This window comes from Adelges cooleyi, unplaced genomic scaffold (genome assembly GCF_023614345.1).
Source record: "Adelges cooleyi isolate 19-005CV unplaced genomic scaffold, UGA_ACOO_1.1 ACOO_flye_CR_arks_rails_tigmint_CR_PRNA_1, whole genome shotgun sequence".
Taxonomy (NCBI): Eukaryota; Metazoa; Arthropoda; class Insecta; order Hemiptera; family Adelgidae; genus Adelges; species Adelges cooleyi.
Window position 1 is genome coordinate 7,747,903 of NW_026095751.1, and position 13,561 is coordinate 7,761,463.

At 28.2% G+C, this 13,561-nt stretch overlaps 4 protein-coding genes across 5 annotated transcripts; 3 read left to right on the plus strand and 1 right to left on the minus strand.

Moving 5' to 3' along the window:
* Positions 1 to 240: 240 nt before the first annotated feature.
* LOC126840232 (E3 ubiquitin-protein ligase RNF180-like) lies at positions 241 to 1,399 on the plus strand. The gene is made up of 2 exons (XM_050575888.1): positions 241 to 828; positions 1,225 to 1,399. Exons 1-2 carry the CDS (start codon positions 628 to 630, stop codon positions 1,375 to 1,377), a joined length of 354 nt encoding a protein of 117 aa, XP_050431845.1. The 5' UTR covers positions 241 to 627; the 3' UTR covers positions 1,378 to 1,399.
* Positions 1,400 to 2,135: 736 nt separating this feature from the next.
* LOC126839800 (protein SEC13 homolog) lies at positions 2,136 to 3,696 on the plus strand. The gene has a single exon (XM_050575249.1). The coding sequence runs from the start codon at positions 2,619 to 2,621 to the stop codon at positions 3,552 to 3,554; it is 936 nt and encodes a 311-aa protein (XP_050431206.1). The 5' UTR covers positions 2,136 to 2,618; the 3' UTR covers positions 3,555 to 3,696.
* Positions 3,697 to 5,754: 2,058 nt separating this feature from the next.
* On the plus strand, positions 5,755 to 10,826 carry LOC126839528 (uncharacterized). Its single transcript, XM_050574919.1, has 8 exons — positions 5,755 to 6,159; positions 7,227 to 7,318; positions 7,902 to 7,996; positions 8,067 to 8,188; positions 8,358 to 8,479; positions 8,551 to 8,788; positions 9,670 to 9,820; positions 10,412 to 10,826. The coding sequence occupies exons 2-8, from the start codon at positions 7,230 to 7,232 to the stop codon at positions 10,594 to 10,596; spliced, it is 1,002 nt and encodes a 333-aa protein (XP_050430876.1). The 5' UTR covers positions 5,755 to 6,159; positions 7,227 to 7,229; the 3' UTR covers positions 10,597 to 10,826.
* Positions 9,498 to 13,516, minus strand: LOC126839693 (protein HEXIM1-like). Of its 2 annotated transcripts, XR_007685974.1 has the most exons (5): positions 13,088 to 13,516; positions 11,905 to 12,335; positions 11,366 to 11,714; positions 10,081 to 10,253; positions 9,498 to 9,771 (listed from the first exon to the last, which is right to left on the minus strand). XR_007685974.1 is itself a non-coding variant. In XM_050575132.1 (3 exons), exons 1-3 carry the CDS (start codon positions 13,265 to 13,267, stop codon positions 11,387 to 11,389), a joined length of 939 nt encoding a protein of 312 aa, XP_050431089.1. In that variant the 5' UTR covers positions 13,268 to 13,515; the 3' UTR covers positions 10,879 to 11,386. The 2 variants fall into 2 exon arrangements, 1 of the variants encoding a protein (XP_050431089.1); XM_050575132.1 differs by lacking the exons at positions 9,498 to 9,771; positions 10,081 to 10,253 and having other exon boundaries at positions 10,879 to 11,714; positions 13,088 to 13,515.
* Between the last annotated feature and the right edge of the window lie 45 nt (positions 13,517 to 13,561).

Consider the following 13,561-nt stretch of genomic DNA (forward strand, 5'->3'; position numbering starts at 1 on the left):
ACACCTAACCAGGCTGGTAACAATAAACTATTATCATTAGACTTATCAAAATAATATTAATATCAATTAGCAGTTAATATTTTTATAGTATTGAATGTTGTATACTTGTCTATAAATACTATATAAGTATATATTTCAAATTGTACTCCAAAAAAATATCCAGCTAATACAGAAAATACACTTTTATTTAAATTAGGTAAATAGTAATTACTATTTTATATTGTTGTTAGGAAAGTAAGGTAAAAGGTAAAATTGTGATATCAGTGATTAGTATTATCAAAGTCTTTTCATTGGTGCAGCTCTCATTATGAAAATGTTATTTAAGGTATCACTGATCACAAAATACAGATTATTAAGATACAGCTGGTATACTAGAGTGTAGAATGTTAAATGCTTGAAATTGCGTGTTGGCTTTAAAATATTACGTCCATTCTTATTAATTAATTAATTAACTATAAATTTTAGAATTTAAGTCTTAGTTTTAAACCTAGTGTCTAATGTAAAATTTTATTTTTGAAAGCAAAATTCCTAAAATTATTTACAATTTTCTCAATTTAAGAAATATTTTTATACATAGGTACTCTCAAAATAATATTATATCAAATTATAAAAAAATATTGTTATAAAATGTGTAATATTAGTATTAAATGTCAAAAGTGCCGTAGTGAATTGGCATCAAACGATAGCTCTACAATAGTCGACTGTCATAATAAACCAATACAAGATACTTTAAGAATAACTTACAGTTGCAATGAAAATGTTATGGAAAATAACTGGTATTTAGCATCAACAGCTTTACCTGATTGGATTAATACATCAATTGATGAAGTTAGTAGTACTTTGGTTACTGATAATTATAAGTAAATTACCATGAAGCATAGGCGCAACTAGACCTACATTTTAGGGGTTGCTAAAACTACGTATACCTGACTAATCATAATTCTTATCATCAATTTTCAAACTATTGGATATAATATAAAATATTTGAAAACAAAAATATTCTAAAATAACAAATTTCAACAGAGTATAAATGTTATTAAAATTTATGCGTACAAATCAAGGATTGGGGCTTGAATTTTTGGGAGTGCTAATTTTTAGTCTGGGGGTGCTAAGTCCCCTTAGCACCCCCCTAGTTGCGCCTATGCCATGAAGGGCATATTTGTAATACATAACCAATTACAAGTAGTTAAATACTTAAATTTGTACTTTTATACTTTGCTTTAGGGTAATTGGCAAAAAGGAAAATTAATTTGTCCAAATTGTACATTAAGAGTTGGATCTTTTGACTTTATAAGTGGTATTAAGTGTCAATGTAAACAATTTGTATTGCCTCAAATTCATTTGGTCAAAAGTAAAGTGGATATTTATTTTCGATGAATTGTATTGTTTATTTTATTTAATATGTTTAATTTTGTTTTTGTACAAATATAATAATGTTTCAATAAAATAACTAATTCCGTTAATAACTTCTATAGTCTGTTATTTGGTTTTATATACTATTATTTAGGGTTCAAGTAGCATAGTGTTTTTACTATCTTATAAATATTATGTTTAATTAGTAATATAAAAAGGGTACATATAATTAATATTAGTCTAAAGTCTATATATACATGAAAGTGTACATCAATTTATACAGTTAAGTGGCTTAAATTTGCCACTTCTATCCATTTATAAGAACTTTTTTAAACAATTATTTAAACGTACTATGTGTGTAAATTATTATAAAAATGTACCCTAATAAGTAATAACATCAGAAATCCATCGGACAGGATCTCTCACTGAAGTTCATTTCGACGTGTCCAACGAAGGACGTAGTAAGTAGTAATTCGAATTTTAAAAACTTTTGTTTTTTAACTGAAGTCCGAGTGATGGGCACAATCGACTACAAGCTATCGAACTAGTCGATAGTTTGAAACTATCTAGTTAGTCGATTATTTTCGAAAACTATCGAATGCTTTTAAACAAGATGATGGGCGCAACCGACTACAAAACTATCGAATAGTTATTCGATTTCTTCGATTATTAAATGTATTCATTTATGCTATTGCCATTCGAAAAACTATCCAGTGCTTTTAAACAAAAGACGCAACCGAATACAAACTATCGAATAGTTTAAAATATGTACTCAGTCATGCAGTTTTCATCCGAATGATTATTCGATAGTTCGCATAAACTATCGAATAACATTCGATAGCCAAAAGTATCCAGTTGCGCCCATCACTGGACTCAAGTCCCGGAACAACGAAAACGAGTCACTCGTTTACTGTATTACCGGCGAAAAAGGTAGAAACTGGAATCGACCAAAGAAGTTCGGAATAACAAAATTCAGTTACTACCTGTTTCGCCGGTAATACAGAAAGCGATTTTGTCTTTATTAATGGGTCTTTGGAACAGACCGGCAGTCCGCAGCAATGTGTGAAAATTGATAACGCATACATCTTAACATTTAACACGGATTTATCAAATATTTAAATAATTTATTGTTAACGTGTATGATACTTACGAAGTAATCTGTAAATTTACGACACTCTTAATTTACTAAGAAATATAAAATAATTGTTTCCTTGAAGATCTAAAAATTAATTTGGACAAGTTAATTTGTAAAGCGTTAAATAATAATGTTATCGGTTTTGAACACCAGCGAAAGTACTCATAAACGACAAATCTTGTCATCCGACGTTGATTATTATGGTCGATACGTCTGCACCAGTTCAGCCGACGGTACTATTCAAATTTCCGATACAGTAGAAGTTGATCAGAGTCCTATTGTGGAACTAAAAGACCATATTGGGCCTGTATGGCAAGTATCATTTTCTCATCCCAAGTATGGGTTTTTAGCTTCGTGTGGATCTGATTGCAAATTAATTGTTCGCAAAACAAACAAGTTAAATGAATGGGACACTGTCTACACATACGATGGACACAAGTTATCAATTACTTCAATTGATTGGGCTCAATATAGAACCGGAGCTATAATTGCATGTGCAAGTGCTGATGGCACGATTTCCATTCACACTATGAATAATACTGAGTGGTCTGTTTTAAAAATACCAAATGCTCATTTAAACGGCGTCAATAGTATAAGTTGGGCACCTTACTTAATTAATAATCATAAAGTATTAATTAGTGGTGGTAATGATTTCAAAATTAAAATATGGCAAGATAAAAAATGTGCATGGAATTTAATATACGAATCAGAAAGTCAACTGGCAACCATCAGAGATATAAGTTGGTGTCCAAACCCAGGATTACAAAAGCATATGATTGCAAGTTGTACATCCGATGGCCGAGTAGTCATCTGGGGAAGTGATGACTGTTGTGAATGGACTCAAAATGAAATTGACGATTCAGAAAACGAAAAGTGGAAAGTTAGTTGGTCAAATATTGGTAACATATTATCAATATCAATGAACAATTATCTAGTGAAACTTTGGAAACAAGTTGATAAAGACAGATGGATGTGTTTAGATAGAAAAATAAAAGAGAGACAACTTGAATCTGAGCGACCAAACAAGAACTTAGAAAATCAAGATATTTTTGCTACATTAATTTAAGAGACAAATACATGTAAGTGTAGATTTTTAAATGAAAACAATTCACTTATATTTATTTTAAAAAGGAAAACATTTTACTAGCATTGTAATTTAACACTTGAAACATAATAATTAAATTAAACAGTAAAATTTTTCAAATGTGTATATTATTTTGTATAAATAAGTATATATATGTATTAATAATAATAATTTATATTATAAAACTTTTTATTTTATCTTTATACATTTTGTTTTAAATTTAAAATAAAGGTTAGAATTTTTTAAAGTATTTTTTTTTTGGTACATTAAATATTACATAATATAAAGTGTTAACAGTTAACTGTATCATTATTGATGCACAAACAAACCTCATTTTCAATATATAACTAAAAAATTAGGTTTAACTTATAATGTTTCTTTCAACTTTAAAAAATTAAAAGGTTAATTTAATTTAAGTATCTATAAAAAGACATTTTCTTCAATATATTCTTGTTATGATAATATTTATGTATTTATGTATAAAAACTATGTAAGACTTGTTATTTAAAATTAAACTTGCCCATACAAACAATAATTGTTAAAACGTTTCTCTAAAGATACCAAAATTAAACTCTTATTATAATTATAATTATTTTGAAACCCTTTTTTGTTCAATAAATATGAATTTTAAAATGCCAGTTACTAAATAATTTGTCGAGATTCAACCGTTATCCTGATTCTCAATGAAACGTGTTTATATTAAAATAAATAAAATTACTTTTAAATTCACAAGTTACCTTATTAGTTAAGTCTACCAATTTTACTTATAGTTTCAAAATTTTAATTTATGTTATTTTTTATGATGTTCTAGGCAATTTCCAAATATTTATCATTTATTGAAACATACAGAACTATCAATTTTCATAACTTAAATGTGAATGTAAATATTTTAAATAGGTAGGTAAATTTGTATAAACAAATATACCTACTGAAAATGTTGTACTGGTAAAAAACTTAATTTAAACAATTGTATTTTAGTTTAGAACTTTTATAAGTTGTTTAGCAGTAAAAATGTTTTTAAGGTAAAGTTTTATTGGGTTAAGTAATGCTCACGGATAAAACTGATACTAAACTGGCCCCTCTTGTGTAGCTTAATTTTCTTTAACTTAATTTAGTTTTTATTTCTAAAAAAAATTATTTATAACAACAGTTAGCCGTGGTTATCGAACAGACAACATTTTCAATAAATTATTCTCAATTTTAATAGTATCCAAAATTATTAAAATAGGTTTTTTTTCTATGAAAAAAAATAATTTTTAGAAATTTTGGATTCGATTACTCAACTTCTTCACGTGCTGCATCAAGGTTGAAGTTTATCCAAAAAGGGTAGTTTTTTCATTTATTTTAAAAATCTATAATAAATAGCATAAAAGTATTCAAATACGATTTTTAGAACTAACCATGATATCCTACAATTTTAGTAAATATTAAAATATACACATATCCAGTAACCATAAAATTATGTATACGCTGAGAGTTTATTATTTTATGGTTAATGGTGTTTTAAATGTTATGTTATTATACAAGTGTGTATAAGTGAATATAACCATAGGTTGCTCACGTTTTTTTTCAAAATCATGAACTTCTTAATTATAACTATTAATTAAAAAGATTACTCAATTTAAGTAATTGAAAGTTTTAAAATCGTAAAACAATTTAGTTCTAAGCCAGATTTCGTTTCAGCAATAACAACCTATTAACTTATATTTAACAATTAACAGCCAAATGGTATAAATAAAAATACTGAAATGAAATATTATGAAAAATTCAAATATGTTTTCAAAACTTAAATTGGAGTATTCTTAGGAAGAATACGTTTGAAGAAAAAAAATGTTATGTCAAAATAGATCTTTGTTTTCTTATGGTAAATGGTAATATATATTATATATAATATGTTTAACAATTTTAGCCCAATGCTTAAAATTTAGTGAAAAATTGCCTATACAATGCGCCTTAATAAACGCTAGTGTAGAGGTCTATCAAGTTTAATTTTAACAAGCTGGCAAGTGGCTACACTGATTTTTGAAATGGCATCAAGCAGTCAAGACAATAGTGCTATTTTTACGGTTTAATAGGCCCTTAGCAAATATTAATGCTATTGGTCCTTAGCTGTTACCATGAACTAAGCTATTGTATGGCTGTTACCTAACCCTTGGAAATTGGAATTGTACATGGGTTATGTGATAGTTGATGCAAACTTGGTTTGTTGTTGGTATCCCGCTGGTTTTCTTTGTTTTTCAATTCTCGGTAGTCACTATAGTCCGGCTTACGAAAAATGTCCATACTCCATAATGTGAAATGTCGCGAAATCCCCATTGTGTCCGGTGTCGGTTGATGTTTGTTGTTGTTGCTATATTTTAGTATTTTATATTTTTCAAAATGTTTCCATAATAGCAGATCTGTGAGATGCTAAATTTCTATTCTTTTTTTAACATTTAAATGTTAATTTAAAATAGTTTACGAGAAATATTATAACTAATATCTAAGGAAATTTAATATTTTGTTGATAATTCATAATTACATATACAAATATTCTACGAAAACCTATTGTTAGTGTTTTAGTAAGACGTGTTCATACTAAATCATTGTAAGTAAAAAGTTAAATCTGTATTAGTATTGTTTTTAACGATCAATTTTTTGTTTAAATGAAAAAAATAGATAATAGGTACTAATTATTATTATTGAATTTATAACGAATACATTTTTTCTCTCTTAAAACCAAGAATAATGAATGAACTAATTTATTTAAATACAATTTTATTTTAGTAAAATGTCCAGCGTTGTTTTTTGTTATACAATACTGAACATCTATAAATGTCATGTACATAAATGTGTTAACTAACATTTTTTTTTTATATTTGTAATGGTAATTGATGAACTATTATACTACTAAGAGATTTAACAAATTTAGAAGACTTAATTTTTAGTATATAAGAATTATTGAAATTAGTAAATTTTGATAGTGGCCCACTTAAAATTGTTTTTTCTTTATTATTTAGCTCTGCCCCCCCTCCCCCCGATTGAAGCCTAACAAAATTTATAAATGAGTATAGATTGTGTATCTTTGGCACCAATTAAACACTACTGCTTAGTTTGCCTAATTGGTTTCATCGTTCCTTTTGGAATTCTGAAAATATACATTCTTATATATTAAGTCTCCTTTGCTCTCATTCAACTACTTGGGTGGCCACTCTTGTCCTTAATCTTCACTCGACAATCTCCCATATCATCTTCACATATACCAGCATTCTTTGTAATTTTCCTTCAGACTCTTACTATATTTAATCTGTTCTATTTCTACTTATGGTTAGTCCCTTTCCTTCAAGTTTGTCCTATTCTCCACTCCTTAAGTTTACTTTATCTTCTTCCAGACTTTCTCATGTCAAAGCTATATTATCTGCATTATCATGCACCATAGTACCTCATTTCTTCGTAACTTTATCCATTACAAAAAATAACAAGTAAGGGTTCAAAGCAAAATCCTTGGGCGTACCTACTCTAACTCTAAATTATTCTGTTACTCCACAAATATTTTTGACACTCGTATTAAAACCTTCATACATTTGATAAATAGCATATATTACATGATTTAAACAAATAATAATTTTAATTATAAGCTATATTTAACTAATTATTTGGTATTTATTTTTATAGATAATGTATGCAAATTACCAAAGGCCATACTTCGACCGTGAGAATAAGCAATTAAAATTCAGGGACAAATTGCCTGTTTATGCGCAGTCTCGGTAATTATTATTTATTTAAAGTAAAAAATTACATTCAAAATGTATACATACATTGGCACATTGATATGTCTTGTACACAACACAAATGTGTAAAATAAATTATTTCCCTAACAATGATATAGTTATCATAGTAAAATCATAGTCAATTTTGTGGTATCCTGCGTGCAGAGAAAACGTATGGACAAATTTTTAAGATTTCCCCCAGCAATAAGACATCCATGTCAAAAAATACATTTCAAAAATAAAAAATAAAAATTATGGTTCTAATTATAATAATATACTACATTTCGAAGTATATACGGGTTTGGCTATTGCATTGCAAGAATACATTAATAAAGCACTTATGTGTTGAGCCTATTGAGCCTATTACTAGCTCTATGTTACTTTTAACTTAATTGGAATTGTATTGGCCATTGATTGGACTGACTATGTTATCTATAACAAGGTATTTTACCATAGTAATGGTTCTCGACTTCCTTCTCATTCTAACATCAATTAATCCTGGACAATGGACATTAAGCCTGGCACTTAAAATTAAATGAGAAAACTAGAACATTATTACATTTGATGTTTTATTTTCTAGGGGAGTAGAATTGCTTGAAAGAAATCTATACTTGAATTATCATGCCGGCACATATGACAACAGAATAAGATCTGTTAATACAAATCGTCCATTTAGTAAGATAAACATTTTTCAAAAAAAATTGTATTGTTAAATTTGCGATAATATTTTAAATTGCATACATAGTTCCAGAATTTGAGTTACCAAATGAAGAACAGATATATCACTACGAACAAATGATGATGATGAGTAATGAAAAAATAGTTCTTACAAATTTCCTAAAAAATGAATCAAACTCCTCTTCTAAGGTAAATTAAAAAAAAAAAATGAAATTGCATTATCAAATAATACTTATAATTTTGATGAAATGATGAATGATTGTGTAAAGTTACATACTACCCAACTGAAAAATGTTCACTGTACTTATCCAGTTTCATGTTGTATAAGATAATTTATAAATAATAACTGACATTTCAGATATGTGCTGGCACCTCCATAAGCAAGGAACAAGACAATTTCGAAGAGCAATATGTTAAAAATTCAATTTTGAAAAAATATATGCCACCAGAAATTATACCATTTTACAAAATATGCTTTGAGTAAGAAGAAAATAAAATTATCAAAGTATGTTTATTTTTTCATCTATTTCGAAATATTGTTTTCATTATAGTGTGGCACGAGATTCTGCGATAAACACTAAGTGGAAGTTGTGGTTGATCAATATGTTTTCATCTGAACTCCGATCTCAAATTTGCCAAATTTATATGTATCTAAGATTTCATTACAACGATTTCATGCAAAAAGCTGATGTTGGTGTTTTAAAATCATGTAATAAAATGATGGCCAACGGAAAACCTATTTCAGAGACTGAACTATTTTACTATACTATCAGGGATGATTATTTAATGGTAAAATGTTTAAAACAAATTATTATAACTACTAATTAATAATTTAATGGAGTTAGGCTTGTCAAATTATTTTATCGATTGAATTGCTTACTTTAAATGAGTTAACATATAATAACACAAAAAAAATTTTCTTATAAACAATTTTATTTACAATTGGAAAGTATAATATCGCTCATTTAAAAATTACGGTAGTTAAATAGTAAAACTTCAATAATATTGCTCTCGAGTCTAGAGTATTTAAAAATGTATTGTATTATTATGTTATCCACACAGCAAACAAATTTTAAAATCATATTTTGGCAAAAAATTAAATTATTATAATTCAGATATTTTACAAATATCTTCTGGACATTCTTCTTAATATTTAAGAACTGAGAAGTTTCATTAAAAGTGATAAAACTTTATCCGCTTAATTTAAAAAAAAATGTTGACTGGTCAATAACCACTTTTGAGTAGTATTTTAGTTAGGACGAGAGGGTAAGTGCGGTCCAGTAATGCAGGCTGATAAAAAAAAATACTACACCGATATTTCTTTAAGAAAAAATGCATGCTTTTTATGTAATTAGCATTGATTTTTGTTTTGTTGTTTATAGAAAAAAAATATTTTTATGCAACTTCTCTATTATTAAAATTTTTATATTTTAAATATTTGATTATCTCTCAAAATATGATTTTTAAATATTGTAACAATTATAATTTACTAAAATAAATATAATATATAAAATGTACTATTGTTGTTTAAGTATTTATGCTTAACAACTATGATTCTATAAGACAAAGTTTATAATTTAATATAACACAAATTTTGGAGATCGATATTATAAAATTAAAAATACAATTTTTGTTTATTTCAAAAAAAAAACTTGCAACTCGATTTACAGGCAATGCAGATTTTGCAAATTCTGGTCTCGATCAATAGTGTGTTGCCTCAGAACCGCTCCTTTTCAAAGATAATCAATGCATTTAAGTTGTGGGAAAATCAACTGCAAAAAATGAGGACCAATATTAATGTTTATGAATTATCACCATATAGTAAGTTTATTTATACTATTTTAAAAACAAAATGATTATTTATTCTTTGCGAGCAATACTCTCAATTTAGTTGCTACGATGCACTGTTTTACCCATTTTCCACTTTTCTATCATGTATGCGCGTGTACTCATAGCAAAAACTGTTCTGTGAATAGATAGTTAACAATTTTCATTATGAGTATATCACAAGTGTATATAAAAACCATTGATTCATTGCTAAGATTAGTTGGTGGCAAATTCTATAACAAGTAATAACTTACTTTAGTTGTGCCAATATTCTGAAATGTGACAAGACACATCTCTTGAAAAACAACTAACGTTCAAAAATGATAAACCATGTCCACATTTGTCTCTTCTATCGTCATCACCACGTTTGACAATAGACCACCGCCCTTAGTATCTTGTCTATTGGGAATACGTTTTGGCGCGTGACCTAATTTAAATAACACATAGTAATTAATTAGCTCTATATAGAGTTATATGGCAATGAAATTGTGTTACATACATTTTGTGTTATTTTTTTATACTGGTTACGTTTATTTTCATAACATTTTTGTGATATAACATAAACTATTACAATTTTTTTTATAGATAAATCAGCAGAGATGGAAGAACTTATTAAAATATTGTCTAAAGTATATTTTGATATGTTACGCTATTTAACCACTCTTTTCGATTTGTTGTTGGAGAAAGAATCGAGTGAGCAACATATTAAAGACGACTTGTTATGCAGTCAATGGTATTTAATGTTCAGAAATAACACTGTTAAAGTTTAATCTTGTTTCTATGAAAACTAATTTTTTTTTTTAAATATACTAATAGTATCATTTTGTTCTAAGCCATATTATGCATATATTTAATAATTCAAATTTGATACCTTAAAACTATAAAGGACCCTTTTTTCATTTAAATACTTCATAATTTAAGGCATTTGTAATTTTATAATATTTTGTTTGTGAATGTATAAGAAATATGCATTGAAAAGAGATTTCCCATGTTTTCTTTATTGTAAAATAATTATATTATTTCCTTCGGGGAATTAATGTTAAAAGACAATATTAAACAGCTTTTAATACATTATGTTTTTATTTTAAATTTTTTATCTTACATTGGTTAAAAAAAAAAACAGCTAACAACATTTAAAAGCAAAAAAGTGGTAACATTACCGTACCATTCTTACGACATTTCAATTTTTCAGAAAAAATAAATAAATTAATGCATCTTGAAAATTTGGTAAGTGTTATGTATTTAAATGGTGTGTGTATTTTATAAGAATATTTTTGAGTAGTTAATGAATTTAGATATGAAAAACGATAGTATTTAAGTTGTGTAGGTTAAATTATTTGTAATACTCGAGATCATTACAGAAATATATTACAACCAAATAAAAATAAAAAACTGTAACCTACGGCTAATTAAAATAGGTAAAAGTTTTAACAACACACAACTAAATGAAGAAAGGGTAAAGCCTAATAATATTAACACAAAATTAATAAGAAATTCCTAAAAAAAATGTTTTTATATATTTATGCTTCATATATTTACAAGGAAAATATAGCGTTACAATCAATTTGGTTGATCATTGGTTTTTTGGTCATCACAGTTGGTTCGTTCATCACTCCTTACTACTAAGAAGCTCATTTCAATTTCTTGTCCATCAGACGAACTGGACGAGCTATCACTAGAATCCGACGAAGTCTCACTATCCACAGAACTATCATTCGTCCTCGATTGGACTTGTTTTTTAAGGGTTTCAATTTCAGTCTGTAATACTTTATTTTGCGATGTTAAATCTCTGACTTGTATTTTCATTAACCTGTATTCGTCTGGGTCAATGGAGTCCTCGTCTTCGTTAGGTGTACCATTTATATATTTCATAATATTTTTTCTATACCTGTAAAAACAAAATATTTATTTTATTTCAACCTAATTAAGTATAAAATATATTGATATATAGTGATTAATGCATAATAATAAATATAAACACAAAGTAAAATAAATACAGAGGTAATTAACAAGCTTTAGAAATTAGAATAGACTATAATATTTAATGATACATTTTTAACAAATCAAGCAATGCATACCTTTTGGATTCTATTGTTTGTATTTTCTCTTCGAGATCGAGCACACGTTGTATGAGATCTTGTTTGGACATGCTGCCTAATTGTTCTTCCTGAACTAATCTGTAAGTATCACAAAATTCTTTTTGCATAGACGCTGCATCTTCATCTGATGACGAATAGAGCATATGATCTATGCCATCCGATTCTACGCTTGTGTAACTGGAGTTTCTAGTTCGGCCGTTATTCATTCTATTGTAATGTGCGTTTTCTTCTTCTAATAATTTCCGGTCTAGCTCCGTTCCATTATTATGATCTTCCATTAGAAATTGATTGGTATTGTTTGGGGCCACAGCTTTTCGACGATACATTCTGTCAAGAATGTAGGGCATTTTTTTACTTTTGCGTTTACCACGGCGTGGACGTCTTGTTCTATGATCAGGATTTCCCGGTCCCTAAATAAAAAATATAAAAATTACATAAATGTTTTTTGATTATAAAATACAAAGTCAATAGCCAATTGCAAGTTCTATTTTTTGTAAATAAAACTGAATGATTAACGACTTGGGTGATTGTTAATTTGTATAATAATTCAGGAAAAATGTTACATCATAACTCATAAGGCATAAGCACATACTAAATTTTATATATATAAATAATTGAAAATACATTTTTTTTAAATATTGAATCGAATAAACATATACTTATATATATATATATTAACTTTAAAACAATAAATATACACAAATGCAAATAATAACCCTATTTCTCGTTGATTTGATTTAACATTTAAAAAATAACTGGATTTTTTAAAAAAAAGTATAGAACATAAAATTGCAGCATGTTTAGAAAAATATGAGATTTAATGTATATAATCACATGCACAATTTAAGGGGCTTGGGTGTGCATCCTAAGTTATTTAATTAATACTTCCTTATTTATTTATTATACATATACATTAAATGTAATAGTTAATAGTACTTAAAAATGACGAGAGAGAAGACATTTAACCATCCCCACTTTTTTTGGCGAAATTACGCGCTTCCGCTTCTAATAATTGATTAAGTACCTTTCTATACAACTGTGGTAGAGGAAGGTAATGTGGTTGAATTGTAAACAAATGTATAAATAAAAATGTACAAGTTAGTTTTCATTTTCATAATCCAGATAATCAGAAAAGATAAAGCGGCGAATCAGTGGCACGTACCTTGAATTGTCCTTTGACCATCGAGCTGCAGCTGTTATTGTTATTGTTATGGTTCAGCTGTACACCACCAGGTGGCGCGGCGGACACGGCAGCGGGTTCTGCCTGGTTTGCGATCATACCGCCATTGTCGTGAGGCGCTAGTGCGGTGGCGACCACAGCGCCATTTTGGACGTCCTCCATTGTTGTCGTTGGGCCGTAGCGGATCCGGAGAATATTGGCGACGGTTTTCGACTCCTAAAAATGCTAAATCGATTCGGGAAACGGCGAAAACGCGTACGGAAAATGAAAATAAAACTGTACCGACGTTAAAAACGAAGCGAAGGCACAATAATCGGATTTAGAGGATCAGACGGGGAGCTCGCGACGAACGTCCACAAGCCAAAGCAGTCAAACTTCGACTGACTGGCGGCCGCCCGTATTACGAGCAGCGCGCGGCGGCCGGACGGTTCGGCGGCGGGTTGTAATAATAATAAT

Bases quoted from the DNA above. Each gene is read 5' to 3' on its own strand.
- LOC126840232 (XM_050575888.1), top strand. From the start codon at position 628: ATGTGTAATATTAGTATTAAATGTCAAAAGTGCCGTAGTGAATTGGCA. The intron at 829-1,224 runs GTTAGTAGTACT...ACTTTGCTTTAG, and splicing joins TTAATACATCAATTGATGAA to GGTAATTGGCAAAAAGGAAA.
- LOC126839800 (XM_050575249.1), top strand. From the start codon at position 2,619: ATGTTATCGGTTTTGAACACCAGCGAAAGTACTCATAAACGACAAATC.
- LOC126839528 (XM_050574919.1), top strand. From the start codon at position 7,230: ATGTATGCAAATTACCAAAGGCCATACTTCGACCGTGAGAATAAGCAA. The intron at 7,997-8,066 runs GTAAGATAAACA...TTGCATACATAG, and splicing joins TAATACAAATCGTCCATTTA to TTCCAGAATTTGAGTTACCA. The intron at 8,789-9,669 runs GTAAAATGTTTA...CTCGATTTACAG, and splicing joins TCAGGGATGATTATTTAATG to GCAATGCAGATTTTGCAAAT.
- LOC126839693 (XM_050575132.1), bottom strand. From the start codon at position 13,267: ATGGAGGACGTCCAAAATGGCGCTGTGGTCGCCACCGCACTAGCGCCT. The intron at 12,336-13,087 runs GTACGTGCCACT...TTTTTTATTTAG, and splicing joins TGGTCAAAGGACAATTCAAG to GGACCGGGAAATCCTGATCA. The intron at 11,715-11,904 runs GTATGCATTGCT...TTGTTTTTACAG, and splicing joins CAAACAATAGAATCCAAAAG to GTATAGAAAAAATATTATGA.